This window comes from Carcharodon carcharias, chromosome 7 (assembly GCF_017639515.1).
Source record: "Carcharodon carcharias isolate sCarCar2 chromosome 7, sCarCar2.pri, whole genome shotgun sequence".
Taxonomy (NCBI): Eukaryota; Metazoa; Chordata; class Chondrichthyes; order Lamniformes; family Lamnidae; genus Carcharodon; species Carcharodon carcharias.
The window spans coordinates 21,044,662-21,064,780 of record NC_054473.1 but is presented as its reverse complement, the minus strand read 5'-3'; the positions used below and the strand labels follow the sequence as shown (position 1 = coordinate 21,064,780).

At 42.6% G+C, this 20,119-nt stretch overlaps 1 protein-coding gene across 2 annotated transcripts in view; it reads right to left on the bottom strand.

Moving 5' to 3' along the window:
* Nucleotides 1–414: 414 nt before the first annotated feature.
* The window catches only part of LOC121280225 (deoxyribonuclease gamma-like), a 45,262-nt gene continuing 25,557 nt past the window's right edge, over nucleotides 415–20,119 (bottom strand). For both annotated transcript variants that reach the window (XM_041191990.1, XM_041191989.1), the window contains exons 5-9: nucleotides 11,707–11,819; nucleotides 9,804–9,916; nucleotides 5,296–5,453; nucleotides 763–859; nucleotides 415–666 (exon numbers count right to left, since the gene is read on the bottom strand). In XM_041191990.1, the coding sequence (XP_041047924.1) occupies nucleotides 580–666; nucleotides 763–859; nucleotides 5,296–5,453; nucleotides 9,804–9,916; nucleotides 11,707–11,819 (568 nt within the window). In that variant the 3' untranslated portion in view covers nucleotides 415–579. The remainder of the gene's footprint in view (nucleotides 667–762; nucleotides 860–5,295; nucleotides 5,454–9,803; nucleotides 9,917–11,706; nucleotides 11,820–20,119) is intronic.

The window sequence follows — 20,119 nt, the reverse complement described above, 5'->3', positions numbered from 1 at the left end:
GTCTCAATAAAGACCTGATACTTCATTTTTACAACTGGGTGTGTGTACTCTTGTGTTAAAGCTAGTGAGACTAGCTAATGCGAACAAGAAAGAAATCCAACAACTTCCTACTCGGCACCAAAATAAGTGAAGGTTTCTTCTACGCTAGTGAATTCATAAATATGTTGGTAAAGAATGTGTTTGATTTCATTACATATGGTGAACACAGGAAATTTATCCCATTATACCTTGTTATCAAAGTCAAAAATGATATTGCGACTAACTGTGATAAATTACACCACCCCCCCCGCCCCCCCACACACACACACACCCTCTTGACCTGCTATAGTCTTTGATCCAGTTGATCACACCATCATCCTCTAAAGCCTCTCCAGCATTATCCAGTGGGTTGCTGCTATTAAAATAAGCAAGACATTTATATTTACCACTGCACCTGATGGCAAAAGTGGGAATTTTTAATCTACTGAAATGTAATTGATACATTTATTAAGATGACATCAGATTTCATCAAGATTCAACTATTAAATCATGATTGGTGCTGTGTTCGTGTTGTCCAGATTCTACTCAATGCTCTTGTGTTCACTGATTCTGTCCGGGTTTATTTCTCTCCTCCTCAGTTAATTTGAGTTCTACCTCAATGGGGTAGTGATCACTCACATCCAAAGCCTGATCATAAAGAGACAAGTTTTTTTTATTATTTTGGTACTTCATTCATTATCATTTAAGTAAAAATATCACAATCTGAGTTACTATCTGACCCACCTGCTGTTCAGTCAGTTTCATTGCTTCCTGGAAGTTGAAGGGCTTTGCTGAATTTGGGACAATCCCCTGATAAAATTTATCACCATAAACAACAATCCTGTCAACAACAGCAACAGTCATAAATCAGACACAGTGCTAGCAACAGTGTAAACAGAGAATTCACTGTGGACTTGCAAACATCAAGAGAAATATTGCATTGCAACGAGATGCTTTATACAGGGAAACAAAAAACATAATGTTAATGGATGTAATCTTATCCAAGCTTGACACATTCAGAGTGAGAAGCACTCATTTAGATTTAAAACTGACATGCTGTATGTATTTCACTCTTCAAACCAAACACGGCTTCGTTTTTTTAATGAATTTGTGATCCGTATTATTCTCTTTGTTCATCATCTCATTCCTTGTGTTTCCATAATTGTTGCAAAAAAAACTGGTTTGTGGTTTATAATAATATTTGAGGCATTTTTTTAGTTTTAGGAATAAAAGTTTAACTGTAGAAAATGGGATAAATGCAATTAAAGCAAGCTTAGAACCTATTACGCTTAAAAAGCTTGGCGCCATGTTGCCTTAAGAGGTTAACAGCTAGAGAGATAAAGCCACAAAACAGCAAGTAGGTTTACTTAGCTAAAGAACTGGAGACAGTTCTTGCGGTAATGGCATTCTGGAGATATATTTTTGTCTTGGGAGTTAGAGCTAAATTAATTTAATAGCATTCAGTGAATGCTGAAAGGTTGTGAAAACCCATTTACTTCATCAATTTCTTCTTTGATCTGTAAATGAGGGATAATTAATCTAAAGGTCAGTTTGAGGACATCCCAGAGCAGGATACGTTATTATGGGGATGGGTGGAGCTTAGCAAGATTCTCTAGTTTCAATTATCTGGTGTTTTTTTGCTGAGTTTTTTTAGTTGCAGTTTGAACTTTGTGTGGTTTGCGGCTCACTGAGAGAAGATAGCCAAGGTAAGTGTTAGTTAAATAGACCTGCACTGTAAGCAGAGTAAAAAGCTCATTCCTATTTTTCCACAGTGTTGACAACTCTGTCATCTCTTGTGTCCCACGGCTAGTTCAAAGTTTTCCCACTTGAAGATGGCTTTAAATGTGTTTTCCCTCAGAGTGAACTGGTGATTGGCTCTTCTGATTTGCACTCTCTCCCCTTATATAATGAAAGCAGATAGGACTTTCATCCTATAGTTAATTAAACCATTTGACATAGCTGATATCTTGGTGCAGAGTTCCTGGCAGGGTGAGGTATTGCTGTCCCAGTGGAAGAGGTAGAGATGAAGAGTTCCACAAAAGAGCGAGAGAGATTTAGTAAGCTGCTCTTGCACATCTAACAACTGATTGGGAACGTCACATGTCTGGGGAGGGTGAAGGGGGGAGAGATGTTGATTGCATCCTCATGTCAGGAATGAGATATAAAAGCCATAAATGTTAGTTTGCATTCTCATCTTCGAGCCAGAACATTGAAGGCTCAAGTCCAATTAGAACTTGAGCATGATGTTTTAAATGACACTTCAATGCTGTATTGAGAGTGCTGTACTGAGAGAGTGCTGGATTGCTGGAGATTCTGTTTTTAGGCGAGAGATTTAAACTCTCCCTCTTCAGGTGAATGTAAAAAAATCTCATGACACAGTTCAGAGAGCAGAGGTGCACCATGAGTGTACCTACTTTAGCTAGTATCTCCTGGCAGAAACAGTGGAAGCAAAATATGTAACAGCTAGTAAGACAGAAGTGGATGAACAGAATGTGGAATCTGAATCCGATGCAGAAGCGGAATCTGAAAGAGAAAATTTTTAATGGATTTGGCTATAAAGGGAGAAATGGGACTAAGTGAAAAGGTCTTTAAGGTACAAAGGGGTACATAGCTTCCTGCTGTATGTAAAATATCATGATTCAATGAGTTACATTAATTAAGGATTAATATTGCATACAGCATAACAGATGGCCAGCAATGAGATAGGTAAAGAATATCGCATACTGGCAGTAAGTTTTATTAAATGTGCCTTTGGGAACTGAAGCCTGAATGAAGGTAATAATATCGCAGAGTTCTAGCCTTAGAATTTTTTTAAAAGCAATCCATGGAGAAAAGGTGGCATGAATAATTTATCAACTTGTTGCTGGCAGTAACCATTCAATCACCTTTTAATCAGGCAGTGATGTTAGATATACAAAGCAACCAGGAAACAGGCTGAAGAGGTGACTGGAGGTATATTCACCTCACCCATGAGTGCACCTACTTCGGCCAGGTTATCAGAAAGAGATGACAACTGCAATCCTGGCAATTTTGGTGAGTGACTGGAAAATAGGTGGGGCTGGAGTCACCCAGGGCCAGTTTCACAGCTTTGTATGGGCAGTCAGAAATCCCGCTTGTCCTCTTGACTGAAAAATGATGTGTTGTGGATGGGAGGGGTCTCCTTAAAGAAATGGGGGAGCAAATGAGTTTAAAAGTTGGTAGGGTAGGTTGGGGGTGAGAAGGGAACCAGGTAATTAAGCAAAGACATGGAACTGACATTTTGCTGATTACCATGTACCACCACCCCAAATCTGACCACCTCCCCTCTCCTCAGCTCCTCAGTACTCCTCCATGTTGCACAACAGTTGTGGGAAGCATTGAGGGTGACCACATCAAGTGATAGACAGATCTAAGCAATTCCACAACCCATGGATCAGATCTAAGCTCTGCAGTCCTGTCACATCTAATCATAAATGGTGGTGGACAATTAAACAACTCATTGGAGGGGGAGGCTTCACAAATATCCCATCTTCAATGATGGGGGAGCCCAGCACATCAGTGCAAAAGATAAAGCTGAAGCATTTGCAACAATCTTCAGCCAGAAGTGCCAAATGGATGATCTATCTCGGCTTCCTCTGGAGGCCCCCAGTATTACAGTTGCCAGTCTCCAGCCAATTCAATTCACTCCACATGACATCAAGAAATGGCTGAAGACACTGGATACTGCAAAGGCTATGGGCCCTGACAATATTCCAGCAATAGTATCGAAGACTTGTGCTCCAGAACTAGCCACACCACTAGCCAAGCTGTTCTAGTACAGCTACAACATTGACATTACCCAGCTATGTGGAAAATTTCCCAGGTACATCTTGTACACAAAAAGCAGGACAAATCCAACTCAGCCAATTACCGCCTCATCAGTCTACTCTTCATCATCAGTAAAGTAATGGAGGGGTCATCAACAGTGCTATCAAGCAGCACTTGCTTAGCAATAATCTGCTCACTGATGCTCAGTGTGTTCCACCATGGTCTCTCAGCCCCTGACGTCATTGCAGCCTTGGTTCAAACATGGACGAAAGAGCTGAACTCTGGAGGTGAGGTGATAATGACCACCCTTGTCATCAAGGCAGCATTTGACCGAGTGTGGCATCAAGGACCCCTAGCAAAACTGGAGTCAATGGGAATCAGGGGAAAATTCTCCAATGGCTGGAGTCATACCTAGCACAAAGGAAGATGGTTGTGGTTGTTGGAGGTCAATCATCTCAGCTCCAGGACATCACTGCAGGAGTTTCTCAGGGTAGTGTCCTAGGCCCATCCATCTTCAGCTGCTTCATCATTCCTTCCATCATAAGGTCAGAAGTGGGGATGTTCGCTGATGATTGCAATGTTCAGTACCATTCGAGACTCCTCAGATACTGAAGCAGTCCATGCCCAAATACACCAAGACCAGGACAATATCCAGGCTTGGCTGACAAGTGGCAAGTAACATTTGTGCCACACAAGTGCCAAGCAATGACCATTTCCAACAAGAGAGAATCTAACCATTGTCCCTTGACATTCAATAGCATTACCATCACTGAGTCCCCCACTATCAACAACCTAGGGGTTACCATTGACCAGAAACTGAACTGGACTAGCCATATAAATAATGTAGCAACGAGAGCAAGTCAGAGGTTAGGAATCTTGCGGCAAGTAACTCACCTCCTGACTCCCCAAAGCCTGTCCACCATCTACAAGGCACAAGTCAGGAGTGTGATGGAATATTCCCCACTTGCCTGGATGAGTGCAGCTCCCACAACATTCAAGAAACTTGATACCATCCAGGACAAAGCAGCCTGCCTGAATGGCACCCCATCCATAAACATTCACTCCCTCCACCACCAATGCACAGTAGCAGCAGTGTGTACCATCTACAAGTTGCACTACAGAAACTCACCAAGGCTCCTTAGACAGCACCTTCCAAACCCACGACCACTACCATCCAAAAGGACAAGGGCAGCTGACAAATAGGAACACCACCACCTGGAAGATCCCCTTCAAGCCACACACCATCCTGACTTGGAAATATATCACCATTCCTTCACTGTTGCTGGGTCAAAATCCTGGAACTCCCTTCCTAACAGCACTGTGGGTGTACCTATACCACATGGACTGCGGTGGTTTAAGAAGGCAGCTCACCGCCAGCTTCTCCAGGGCAATTAGGGAAGGGCAATAAATGCTGGCCTAGCCAGCGATACCCACAGCCCATGAATGAATATGAAAAAAATTCTGTTCTCATGCTTGTGATCTGTGTTTTACCTGTCATAGGCCTGGTCCGTGTTTAGCCTAGCGGAAGTGTCCTCTTCATCTTCAATGAGCCAGTGGAAATTTTTATCCTTTCTGAGTCGGATTGTTTCCATTTTCTTCTTTGATACATACCTGCCATCAGCATTAAAGTCCCCAAGTAGCATTATGTTCTGTGGAAAGGGGGAATCTGTCAGGTGAGGTATGACATGATTAAACCCCCTCCTGTGCAGCGTCTGATTAAATTAAGCTAGTTAACCTTAGAAATAACTTTTAAGTGATATTAACAGATGTTGCTTAAATGTGGTTGTATAACATTCCTCTGCTCACTATTTTAACACATAAACACATTTACTTTAAATTGGTTAATTCCCTTCTAAAAAGAAATATCATTAAGCATGTGGTTACTAATACATTCACAGTCATTTCCAGGCTGAAGTGCCTTATGATAATTGTAATGCTTTTCATTCTCCCAGATGATTGTTTTTTACCCTACATAAATTCTTTTAATGTTTTAAGTAGTTACTTTATTTGACCTCTAAAGCAGCCTGTCCTAACTCACTGCCATGCTTGACAGTGTCCTATATGCCGTGATGCCAACATTGAGGAGTAAGATTTAAGATTTCAAAGTTAGACAGATTGCAAATCCACCAAGGTAAAGAAAATGGAACTGTCCTGGTGGCCACCTTGTCCTTAAATGCACCACCTTGTGTAGTACTGAGCCATATAGATCGGAAAGGTAGCAGGTTCGATACTGGGTCAGTGGTGAGTCATAGAATCATTTACAGCACAGAAGGAGACCATTTGGCCCATCATGTGTATGCCAGCTCTCCATGGGACAATCAAGTCAGTCCCATTCCCTCGCTGTATCCCCATAGCCCTGCATATTTCTTTTCTTCAAGTATCCATCCAAATTCCTTTTGATCATCTCTGATTCCACCAGCCTTATGGACAGCGAATTCCAGGTCATTACCACTCACTGTGTAAAAAAACTCCTCCTGCATCTTTTGCCCAAAACCTTCAATCTGTTTCCCCTTAGTCCTTGTATCATCAGCTAATGGGAACAGTTTTTCCTTGTCTACCTTATCCAAACCTGTCATAATCTTGTACCACATATCAAATCTCCCCTCAACTTTCTTTATTCCAAAGGAAACAACCCCAGCTTCTCCAACCTAACCTTGTGGCTAAAATACTTCATCCTTGGAGCCACTCCAGTAAATCTCCTCTGCACTGTCTCAAGGACCCTCACATCCCTTTTACAGTGTGGTCACCAGAGCTGGATGCAATCCTCTACTTGTGGCCCAACCAGAGCTTTATAAAGGTTCAGTATAACTGCTTTTGTGCTCAATGTCTCTGTGAAAGCCAAGAACCCATATGCTTTGCTAAACACTCTATCAATATGTCTTGCCACCTTCAAAGATCTATGCACATACATTCTCAGGTCTGACTGTCCCTACACACTCTTTAGAACCGTGCATAATGTCTATATTGCTTTTCCCTATCCTTTCTGTCAAAATGCATTGCCTCTCACATCTCTGCATTAAATTCCATCGGCCACTTGACTGCCCATTCTGTTAGCCTATCCATGTCCTGTTGCAGGCAATTGGTATCCTCACTGCTTGCTAAGTTTCATATCATTTGCAAATTTTGAAATATTACTGTGTATTCCAATACTCAGATTTATATATGTCAAAAAACAAAGCATTGGTCCTAGAACCTTGGGGAACACTACTGTCTACCATCTGAAAAATATGTGAGTTTGTCAATCTCAGCTTGGAGAAACATTAGAGGTGCTACAATAAGCTTTGATGCTTCAGATTTAGGCAAGGGCAAATCAAGCCTGGGTTTAGCCATCTGTCAGCCAATGATGCCTCCAGGGAAATGCACATGTGTGGCACTCATTTCTGATGATCCCTTCAAGCTATCAGGCAGCCTGTTGGCATTCGCCCCTCACACTCATACATGAAGAATAGTATTGGATGGGAACCTGGAAGGTATCCATGGCAGACATGACTCAGGTTGGAAAACAGTTGGAGGATATAAATGGAGGTGAGGTCATCTTAAATGGCTACCCTTTAGGATAGCAAGAGAATTACTCTTGAAATTCATTTAATTAGTTTATTAAGTCTGATTGTTTGTGGTATGATTGCTGTAATTTTATTGCTCACAGTGCCAATGAAGGAAATAAATGTGGTCGCTAGAACTCTCACTTGCCATCAATATAAGGTAGTTACCAAGAAATCAAATAGGGAATTCAGAAGAAATGTCTATACCCAGAGAGAGGTGCGAATGTGGAACCTGCTATGACAGGGTTGAAGTGCTGTTGTACAATAGTTGAGGCAAATAATCTGGATGCATTTGAGGAGAGGATAGAAACACTTGAGGGAGAAGGTAATAGAGGGTTATGTTGAGACAGTTAGATGAGGAACATTGGGAGTACTCTTGAGTGGTCAGGTTGGGCTGAATGGCCTGTTTCTGTGCTATATATTCTATGCAATTCTATGTAAAAGGAGACGAGAGTAGGTATAAGATTTTTGGTCCCTATTTTCCAATTTCCATTTTGAGTTCTCAATCAACAGCAATGTCAGTGAGTGCTGCCTCAAGTGTAATTCTCACTCTAAGACTAATTCTGATACAAGTGAATTTCATTTTACTACTTCTGTCTTTCTTATTTGTGAATTCCCTGCCCCACACCAAATCTGTCCCTTGTTCCCTTCTTTTCACAGATTTCCCTAACAATCAACAGTTTCTATCATCCTTATCTTTCATATTCCCCTTATTGATTTCCCTGATCTTAGACTGAACCTTCTGCCTCCATCTGCCATTTCCACTCCAGTCTAATTTTGCCTTCCATTAGCTTTCCTCATTCCCTTTTTCTAGTTCCACCTTCTTGTTTTTTCAAAATTGCACCCATCTGTGTCCATTCATCCATTTTGTGTGATCTGATTGGTCAGTCAGCCTGAATTTTCTTCCACCTCCTTGGCCTGATTTACTTCTTTGACAGAATTGTTGATCAGTGAGTGAAGGTCAGGGCAGAGCTGCAGTCATCGCTGGGGCTCTGGCACTGATTCTTCACAACAAAATATCATGGTCACCTGCAGCCAGACCTCTATTCTGTAGGTGATTACTCTAAGTGGGATAGTCTGGGGATGGAAAGCATGCAATGTTCTGGTCAGACCAAACCTTGAGTACTATGTCCATTCTGAGGACCCAGACACAAGGGAAACACTCAAGTGCTGAAGGCTGCTCCCGAGTATCATGAGCTCAGCTGTGAAGGAATACTTGAACAAATTTTCAACTCCGAGGGAAGGGTTTATGGGATGGTAAATGATCCGGAAAGACTAAATCTAGAATTTAAACTAGTAAAGGGTAACTTTCAGGCAAATCAGGAATATTTTCTTCACGCTGTGTGGCTCCAATAGAGAGAAGTTATAATGTGCGTCGGGATGCATAAACCAATGAAATCTCAGTGGTTCCCAAATCATAATTGCCTTGTGATCTTGTAAACTACAGGTGGCTAATTGGAACCAGGTTTGACAGCTTGTCAATTAGCAGGGAGCTGTCAGTCTTTGCAAGGAGTTTGAAAAGAGGCAGCACTAACAAGGTCAAGAGAAAGAAGCAAAAACTGAAGAAAGTATCTTTAGAAAGGCTGCGGGGAAAAGTGATGTGGGACATAGAAGAAATTCAGAATTAGACAGAGGGTAGGGGGAGTGCAATTCCAAGACAAAGAAAACAAACTACAAACAAAAAGCAGAAAGGCAAATGAGATAGGAAGGAGCTTCCATGAGGAGGAGTTATCGAGAGATTGGGAAAAATGAGTAGGATGTTTACACGTCAGATTGGAATAAAGAAAATTCTATCACAAGAATGGCCAGAGAATGTGCATGCAACAGAATTTGAAACAAGAACAATTCCGATATGGTGTGTTTTGCCTTTATTTCTATGAACTGTATATGGGGTGACTGTAGTTTTGAATCTATCATTAGATAGATCATTATAAGGGCTTTGTATTGTTAATGTGTATTGTCCAGAACTTCCTCCACTTTAGAGTTCAGAGTGAGAGGAGACCTCCACCCTTCAGAGTTGGCTGGATTCAAACTCAGGACTTGGAAGCAAAAAGACTGTCATGGCTCCGGCCCACTTTGTCACCATCTCAGGTATCATGCATAAACTTGAACAATAGGATTTAGTTCCAGAGGCAAAATATCATTCTGAGATAGGGGCTAAATGGGACACTAGATTAGAATGAGTTTATTTTTCAGAATGCCTGTTTGTAATAAAAGGATTAATATACTCACCATATTAAATAAAGTGGGCATGTGACTGCTGTGTAACTGCTGGTGACTATTGTAGTGGCTGTTTTTTGATGACTGGGAACAGGGTAAGTAAAATGATAAATGATGGCAAGCAACATGTATCATTTCATTCCATGACTTATGCTGTAAAATGTAATACATATGTGGCACCTTCCTGCATGGTATTGCTTTCAAAACATACAAATATGAATAAATCTGAAAATGCACCTCAATGTTCCACTCCTTTTTGATCTTCAGGAAGACATCATAGAGTTCGTCAATTTCCTTGACTGAATCTTCAGGGCATGTGTGCTGAGGAATGAGCACAAAGTCCTGCACAGCTAGAGTATGTAAAAGCCCAAGCTAAAGTCAGTATAACATAGTTATTATCCAGTGCTTAATAAAGCTCTCAATTTCAGCAAATGATTCTGTAGACCTTAAGTTCCAATACCCCATTTCCTTTTTGTTATCCTCTCACTTGCATTACACTGTACCAAATTTGCCCAATGTATTTGCCAGAAAATGGCAAGCAAGCTATTTAAATACTACACAAATAAATCCAGGCAAATTACAAATCTGCTGCTGAATTACAATCTCCAGTGTAAAGTGTAATACAAGCTTACAGCCATTGTTCATGTTTATGGTTTTGCTGATCAGCAAACACTGGATCCTTTGTTAATGCAGTTAACAGGAGATTTTAGTTCACGGCACTTTCTTGTCTTATCTTTCTTTTCCTCCTTTTTATTTTTGTCATTGTGTACAACTAAGTGCCTTTAACATTTAATATAGAAACCTGATTGTCAGGTCTGCATAATTGTGTGGCAATCCTTTAAGCCAATGACATACCAATTTCCTGCAGGTGGGGCCATTATTATATGGTGTTATTAATCAGTGGTCAGAAAGCTGAAAATCCATTGTCAGCTACATTCCTCAAGTGTAAAAATGCTTTGGCACCTGAAACATTACCTTTATAGTGTACAATTTGACACATAAATGACAACTTGCATATTAATGATATAGAAGTGAACTATATTTTAAAGGTTTCACCGCACTGCATTCATAGTTAGACATGCAGCAGTGTAGACATAGACTGCTGCACCCACCCATTGCCTCTTATGTAGTAATATCTGAAAGTAAAGGATATGCTTCAAGCAGAAAGCTGATCAAGTCCCCAAGTATCATGATAACTGCAAATAATAATACTCAGTGCAGCTTTCAATGGTTCCCATGCAGTTGGAAATGAACTAGGTCTTCAGATCAAAACTCAAAATGGTGGTATGACCATTCTAGTCCAACAAAGCTCATTTCTCTGTAGGCACCTGATTCTCTTGGTATCCAAATATCTTTTGAAACATTCCCAATGTTTCTATTGGCACAGTCCTGTACAGTAGATCCCTTATTTTGTACAGAAGGGAATTTGGGAAACTATAAAACCACATTGTCTGCATGTTTACATGAGACAATAGCATGTTGGGTCTGTATAATTCAGAGAAAAGTCAGTTAAAAGCCCCGGGTTAACTACTCTCTGCATTATGGGATCCCTACAGTGAAAAATTCGGCTAGGACACCTAACGTTTTAAAAAGGAAACGTTTTCCTAATTGTGTTTTTGGGGGGCAGCAGCACAAATTTCTATGTTCTTGTATATAAAGGGGCAAGTAGATGTCACCATCCACTCCTTCCCTCATTACTGAACTCCACCCACCAACCTGGCTGGGTTCTGATGGACCCACTGTTTTGAGACAACTCTGGTTAAAGAGGAAGCACTTTGCAACACCTGACCTGTTTGAGAAAGTTTTAGGCAAATTTATTTTTAAATAAATCACTTAAATTTTTAGGTCACTCTCTTTTACCTTGTTCACTTTCCCATTCCCTCGGGAATGTGACTTTCACGTCATTCCCAAATGCTGCTCTTAATATAAATGCAAGGAGGCACATGAGAGTAATAAAGGATGACCTGCCTTCTTTATTAATTTGCCTTTTTTCTCCCCCCCACACCCATTTCATTTTAGTGGACTTCATAGCCTTTCTGATTATATTGCTGAGATTGCTTACTTGCATATGGAAGAGCCGCAGGAATGGTTTAATGTGACAGTTTCCCATCTCTGGCTGTGGAACAATGAGGAACTATACCTGTGGTTTGACATTTGAACTGAACCACGAATGGTTCCCTGGAGAAAGCATCTTCGTCACCTGGCTGCATATCATCATATTGAAAGAGTCTTTCCACTTGCACAATATCATCGCTGCATGGAGAATATATGAATTGGTTAGTCAGATTAAGGAGTACAAAACCAAGCCATACAGACTGGGAAGATCCCAGTTTTGATCACTGGGTTAGGGGATCTCAGCTGATGCAGTGGTAGATGTGCTACAATTTGGCTTACCTCTTATTAGGGTCTTGTCTTTATTCACTTGTAGGTCAAGCCCTTAGTTGTTACAGTGATACAATTAACAGATTATTTTTTGATCTAACAGCTTTGAGTTTCCCCTCTAGTGTCTGGAACCCACTTCATTTATTTTTAAGCAAATAATTGGCCTTTCTAGCACATAATGTACAAGCTTCTAAAGGGCATATTGCTATTGGAGTGAAGGAGTATCCTCCTTGTCCTGCAAAGAACGTATCAGAAGTGCCTAAATCTGAATTGCGACATCATCTGGTTCATAACCACTAACATCAATTTAATATTTAATTTTAGAAATATATTTGAGCAGTTACATGGAGTCTCTGAATCACAATTCAGATGAATGGCTTGAATGAAAGTATTAGTTTCTCTTGCTCATTTATTCCACTCTAAGATGTGAGCATCAGCATTAATTTTATTAGATTTGGGCTCGACATTTTCAATTGACATACTCCTTCATGGCTGCCTTAGCATTCTAACCTTCCTTAATAAATCTGATTATTCTGCTTGGAAGTGATATCATGGGGCACTGTAATGGAATAAGTTAGCATTGCTTCACCTGCACTGGAGTGATGTGTCAAATGGCAGCAATGCTCAATGTTCTGAAGAAGGGTCATATGGACTCAAAACATTTACTCTGTTTCTCTCTCCACAAATGCTGCTAGACCTGCTGAGCTTTTCTAGCATTTTCTGTTTTTGTTTTAGATTTCCAGCATCTGCAATGTTTTGCTTTTATCTCAAAGTTCTTGAAGCTGAGATAAGTCGAGCAATGAGCAGACTTGGATAACATTGGTTCACAAAAACTTTTAAGTTTCAGAATTTGTGATTGGCCATTCTAAACTTGGGGATGGAGAACCATTAACTGATCTTAGCATCCCAGAAGTTTCATGTGCTTCAAAAATCATGACTAAGGCTGGAATTTTCCAGCCCCTCACGCCTGCGGGATCTTCCAGTCCCGCCGATGTGAACGGAGATTTCAGTCGCTCACTGGCCCCGCCATGGGGGTCTGGAAAATTCCAGCCAGTGACTCTAACCACTGGAAATTTGGGTAACAAAGCTACAGGGAATTGGCTAAAATGATCGACCAAGGGGCAATATGGCAACAGGGGTAATTTTTCAGATTTGGCGCTATGGGAAAACTGGTGCTAGCCGATCAACCGTCCGTTATACTCCTTGCCTGGCTTTCTTTCCTCTTGGTCGATGGAAAGGAAAACCATTGGGGTATACAGCGGGTGGAGGATGTGAAGTCAAAGTTTTGCGCCATGGCCAAAAGTGAAAACCACAGCCCCTAATCCCCACTGCCCTCCACCCCCCCACAAAGATCTCCTGAAGGTGCACAAAGTCAACACATTACCTACCATGGCTATTGGATAGAAATTACTTTGTAGCTGACGCTGTCTGGTGTTTAAAAGATATCACCTTACAGTTGGACATCGACTAATGGCTCCTCCTACCTTACCCTCTCCATCTGGAAACCACATTCTGATTCTAACAATATAACTTGTATAAATAATGCACACACTCATGGGTGACAAATGGCAGTGACAAGAGGAGCTCCCAGCATCCATGGAACCATGCTGCAATAGGAGTCAGTTGTCTTGAGAGGGAAGGGAAAAAATTGTCAACAAGGGAAGACGTGTTAAGATACTTTTTAGACAAAAGGTGATATATGCCTATGGTTGCTTTATATTCCAGAAGTCATAATGGCTATCAACATTACTTAGCTCTCAGATTTCACCTTTCTCCTGCCAATGTTCTTGGTAAAGTATCTGTAATGTAAAATATGTGGCAGTAATAGGATTTCAAAGTAAGCAATTGCAAGTTCATTTCGGCCATAAATCTTTATTTTCTGAGCGCAAGTATCATCATGTATCAGTGATATAGAGGACATTAAGTTGGCCATTTCATTCTCAGCTGCTGCAGGCACAAATGCAGACCCAAAAGCTGAAAATGATTTTTAGGGGTGTATCTCAATGTATGTAGAAAAAAGCCCATTGGTGAATAGTGCAGCAATACTGTGGATGAAGCAGAAATGTGCAGTGAGGGTGTGATTTGACTGTATTAGGTAGAGGCTGTGCCTTGTGCACAAGGAAGGAAAATTTTAACTATTTCTGGATGGAGGAGTGGGTGTGAGGAAGTCTTAGGAAATAATGTAAATTTTTTTTAAAGAAAAATTGGAGCATCTATATTAAGTACCTTGCATCTGCATGTGTTCCCTAATCAATGTGTTCCATTATAAATTCCTATCCTCCCATTTATAATGGAAATGGTCAATGTTAAATTTGTTATACTGTAATTACACATTAATTACCAGTGGAAGTGCCACATAAATTAAGGATGGAAATTAAAGAATAATGACAATCTACAACTTTAAATTAGAAGCCAATTAACTCTTCCTCCCAACTCCACTTCACCTGAAGATGACAGAGTTTTAATTCCCCTTGTGCAATGCTACAAGAGTTCAACTGATATAATTTTTAAAAGGCAGTAATTAATGTTTCATGTGCAATCACCACTATCAGTGTACTGTACATAAAAAAAAAACATTTATCACATTTCAAGCTTTCTCAACAATGTCTCTAGCTGTGGCTCATAAGACTGTGTGCATTGAATAAATTAAGGTTTCCAGATAGGACAAGTCACTCAGGCAACGCCTACCCGCCTTTTGAGGGCAGTGGGAACATTGACTTTCTAATGATGTTTACAGCAAGTATTCACAAAGACTTGCCACAGAAGAAGGTAACTGATACTATCAGCTGTATTTTGGAAGTAAAGTTCCCAAGAACAGCAGGTACAGCTGCAACAAGGACCTGCCAAGCTGAATGAGATTCGAGCTTTAACTAGGTGAGTCTACAAAGAGATGGAATGATAACATTTGCCTGGTTGGTTTCAGGACACCTCTTGTATTTGAATTCATTTAGTGACATGGTATTTGATGCTTATAATTAGAGGGGTTCACTTTTTGTGGGAGTAAAGGAGTTCGTGGGGGGCACAGGACAACTGCATGTCCTGAAGTAGTTTGAGCAGTTTCATGAAATCCGTAAACACATTGTTGGAAACTATCACATGTAGCAGAAGTCAAGGGTGTCCAATCTGCTGCCTTAGGGCTGCCTGAGACTCCTGGCAATCTGGCGCTTAAAAGAAAGAACTCGCATTTATATATTTATATTCACATTTATAGTCACAACGTCCCAAAACTCTTTACAGCCAACTGGGGAGGCGATGGCGCAGTGGTATTGTCACTAGATGAGTAATTCGGATACCCAAGGGATCAACCCTGGTTCAATGAAGAGTGCAGGAGGGCATGCCAGGAGCAGCACAAGGTACACCTAAAAATGAGGTGTCAACCTGGTGAAGCTATAACACAGGATTACTTGCGTGCCAAACAGCATAAGCAGGAAGTGATAGACAAAGCTAAGCTATCCCACAACCAAAGGATCAGATCTAAGCTCTGCAGTCCTGTCACATCCAGATTTGAATGGTGGCGGACAATTAAACAACTCACTGGAGGGGGAGGCTCCACAAATATCCCCATCCTCAATGATGGAGGAGCCCAGCACATCAGTGCAAAAGATAAGGCTGAAGCATTTGCAACAATCTTCAGCCAGAAATGCCAAGTGGATGATCCATCTCAGTCTCCTCTGGAGGTCCCAATATCCCACATGCCAGTCTTCAGCCGGTTTGATTCACGTGATATCAAGAAACGTCTAAAGGCATTAGATGCTGCAAAGCCTATGGGCCCTGACAATGATCCAACAATAGTACTGAAGACTTGTGCTTCAGAACTTGCTGCACCCCTAGCCAAGCTGTTCCAGTACAGCTACAACACTGGCATCTACCTGGCTATGTGGAAAATTGCCCAGGGATGTCCTGTATACAAAAAGCAGGGCAAATCCAACCTAGCCAATTACTGCCACATCAGTCTAAACTCCATCATCAATAAAGTATTGGAAGGGGTCGTCAACAGTGCTATCAAGCGGCACTTGCTTAGCAATAACCTGCTCACTGACACCCAGTTTGGGTCCTACCGGGGCCAATCAGCTCCTGACCTCATTACAGCCTTAGTTCAAACATGGTAAAAGAGCTGAACTCCAGAGATGAGGTGAGAGTAACTGCCCTTGACATCAAGGCAGCATTTGAGAATGGCATCAAGGAGCCCTAACACAACCTGGAGTCAATGGGAATCAGGGGGAAAACTCTCCACTGGTTGGAGTCACACCTAGCACAAAGGAAGTTGATGGTGGTTGTTGGAGGTCAGTCATCTCAGCTCCAGGACATCACTGCTGGAGTTCCTCAGGGTAGTGTCATCGGCCCAACCATCTTCAGCTGCTTCATCAATGATGCTCCTTTCATCGTAAGGTCAGAAGTGGGGATGTTCGCTGATGGTTGCACAATGTTCAGCATCATTTGCGACTCCTCAGGTACTGAAGCAGTCCATGTCCAAATGCAGCAAGACCTGGACAATATGCAGGCTTGGGCTGACCGGTGGCAAGTAACACTCGTGCCACACAAGTGCTAGGCAATGACCATCTCCAACTAAAGAGAATCCAACCATCACCCCTTGACGTTCAATGGCATTACCACCACTGAATCCTCCACTATCAACATCCTGGTGGTTTATGTTGACCAGAAACTGAACTGGACTACCATATAAATACTGTGGCTACAAGAGCAGGTCAGAGACTAGGAATCCTGTGACGAGTAACTCACCTCCTGACTCCCCAAAGCCTGTCCACCATCTACAAGGCACAAATCAGGAGTGTGATGGAATACGCTCTGCTTGCCTGGATGAGTGCAGCTCCCACAGCACTCAAGAAGCTTGACATCATCCAGGACAAAGCAGCCTGCTTGATTGGCACCCTATCCACAAACATTCACTCCCTCCACCACCGATGCACAGTAGCAGCAGTGTGTACAATCTACAAAATGCACTGCAGGAATTCACCAAGGCTCCTTAGATAGCACCTTCCAAACCCACGGCCACTAACAGCTAGAAGGACAAGGGCAGCAGATAGATGGGAACACCACCTGGAAGTTCCCCTCCAAGCTATTCATCATCCTGACTTGGAAATAAAACACCGTTCCTTCACTGTCGCTGAGTCAAAATCATGAAACTTCCTTCTTAACAGCACTGTGGGTGTACCTACACCACATGGACTGCAGCGGTTCAAGAAGGACGCTCTGTATCTTTCATCGGTAAAAGTTTGAGGTATGTGCAAATGATTTGCAATATTAATTTTAATGTTATTACTCCAAGGCTGCAAAAAACAGCCAAAGACAAATACTTGGACACTTTGGACTAAATCATGAACATACATACTAGTGTCAGCATTGAATTCAGCATAATGTTACATCTACACTAGTTCTAATTCTGCTCGAGTCCGCATTGGCATTTTAATGCAGCTAATGCAGGCAATTTAATCCAATTAGGACATCTCAATTATGTAATCTTGATAAAAGCCCATGCATCTGTCTGTGAGTCATAACCTTGGTCATCAGATGCGAATTACTCTTCAGGGTCTGGTAACTACTCTCATCTATTTGGAAACTGCTCCAAGTGATTGATTTTTAGTTTGCTATATGACTCATTGGCCTGAATTTTTCAGTTGGTGTGCAGGAGTGGGCATGACATGCCAGTGTGTAAAATGATGCACAATGACGTCAGGTATGTGTCCCAAAACAAAAACAGAATTACCTGGAAAAACTCAGCAGGTCTGGCAGCATCGGCGGAGAAAAAAAGAGTTGACGTTTCGAGTCCTCATGACCCTTCGACAGAACTTGAGTTCGAGTCCAAGAAAGAGTTGAAATATAAGCTGGTTTAAGGTGTGTTGGGGGGGGGGGGGGGAGAGAAGTGGAGGGGGGGGTGGTTGTAGGGACAAACAAGCAGTGATAGAAGCAGATCATCAAAAGATGTCAACAACAATAGAACAAAAGAACACATAGGTGTTAAAGTTGGTGATATTATCTAAACGAATGTGCTAATTAAGAATGGATGGTAGGGCACTCAAGGTATAGCTCTAGTGGGGGTGGGGAGAGCATAAAAGATCTTAAGATATTTAAAAATAATGGAAAAAGGTGGGAAAAGAAAAATCTATATAATTTATTGGAAAAAAAAGGAAGGGGGAAACAGAAAGGGGGTGGGGATGGGGGAGGGAGTTCACGACCTAAAGTTGTTGAATTCAATATTCAGTCCGGAAGGCTGTAAAGTCCCTAGTCGGAAGATGAGGTGTTGTTCCTCCAGTTTGCGTTGGGCTTCACTGGAACAATGCAGCAAGCCAAGGACAGACATGTGGGCAAGAGAGCAGGGTGGAGTGTTAAAATGGCAAGCGACAGGGAGGTTTGGGTCATTTTTGCGGACAGACCGTAGGTGTTCTGCAAAGCGGTCGCCCAGTTTACGTTTGGTCTCTCCAATGTAGAGGAGACCACATTGGGAGCAACGAATGCAGTAGACTAAGTTGGGGGAAATGCAAGTGAAATGCTGCTTCACTTGAAAGGAGTGTTTGGGCCCTTGGACGGTGAGGAGAGAGGAAGTGAAGGGGCAGGTGTTGCATCTTTTGCATGGGCATGGGGTGGTGCCATAGGAGGGGGTTGAGGAGTATGGGGTGATGGAGGAGTGGACCAGGGTGTCCCGGAGGGAGCGATCCCTACGGAATGCCGATAGTGGGGGGGTGAAGGGAAGATGTGTTTGGTGGTGGCATCATGCTGGAGTTGGCAGAAATGGCGGAGGATGATCCTTTGAATGCGGAGGCTGGTGGGGTGATAAGTGAGGACAAGGGGGACCCTATCATGTTTCTGGGAGGGAGGAGAAGGCGTGAGGGCGGATGCGCGGGAGATGGGCCGGACACGGTTGAGGGCCCTGTCAACGACCGTGGGTGGAAAACCTCGGTTAAGGAAGAAGGAGGACATGTCAGAGGAACTGTTTTTGAAGGTGGCATCATCGGAACAGATGCAACGGAGGCGAAGGAACTGAGAGAATGGGATGGAGTCCTTACAGGAAGCGGGGTGTGAGGAGCTGTAGTCAAGGTAGCTGTGGGAGTCGGTGGGTTTGTAATGGATATTGGTGGACAGTCTATCACCAGAGATTGAGACAGAGAAGTCAAGGAAGGGAAGGGAAGTGTCAGAGATGGACCACGTGAAAATGGTGGAGGGGTGGAGATTGGAAGCATAATTAATAAATTTTTCCAAGTCCCGACGAGAGCATGAAGCGGCACCGAAGTAATCATCGACGTACCGGAGAAAGAGTTGTGGAAGGGGGCCGGAGTAGGACTGGAACAAGGAATGTTCCACCATAAAGAGACAGGCATAGCTGGGGCCCATGCGGGTACCCATAGCCACACCTTTTATTTGGAGGAAGTGAGAGGAGTTGAAGGAGAAATTGTTCAGTGTGAGAACAAGTTCAGCCAGACGGAGGAGAGTAGTGGTGGATGGGGATTGTTCGGGCCTCTGTTCGAGGAAGAAGCTAAGGGCCCTCAGACCATCCCGGTGGGGGATGGAGGTGTAGAGGGATTGGACGTCCATGGTGGAGAGGAAGCGGTTGGGGCCAGGGAACTGGAAATTGTTGATGTGTCCCAACGTCATTGCGCTGCCTCACGATGTTTCATTCGGCAGGCGCGTGCCAGAGTTGGCTGTGCGCCTGCCGATAACTGATAGGCCTATTAAGGTGATTAACAAATTAATTAATGCCATTGTTTATACTGCCCGTCCAACCTTAAGGTTGGCAGGCAGGCGAAAAGGCCAAGCGGCTTTCTTGTTTTTAAGGAAACCTCATCCACGAGCAGGATGGGGTTTCCTAAAGCTATTACCACTTAAATATAAAAAAAAATTCTGAAATTTAAAAACGTGTCCCATCTCATGTGACACAGTCACATGAGGGGACTTGTTTAATTAAATTTTCGAACCCTTTATTTATTTCAAAAGTGTTTCAATCTCCCTGAGATTTGTGGCCCCGACTCTCTCTCCTCCCCTCTGCCCGCACAGGTAACGCTGAGCGCTGCGGCTCACATCTTGCACTGGGCGCTCCTTAATTGGCCCGCCCGCATAAAATGGCAGCGAGGAGTCAATCAAGGACGGCGGTCAGCTCCGCCACCGCCCCCACCCGCTCCCACCACCCCTGCACGCCGAGTGAAAAATTCAGGCCATTG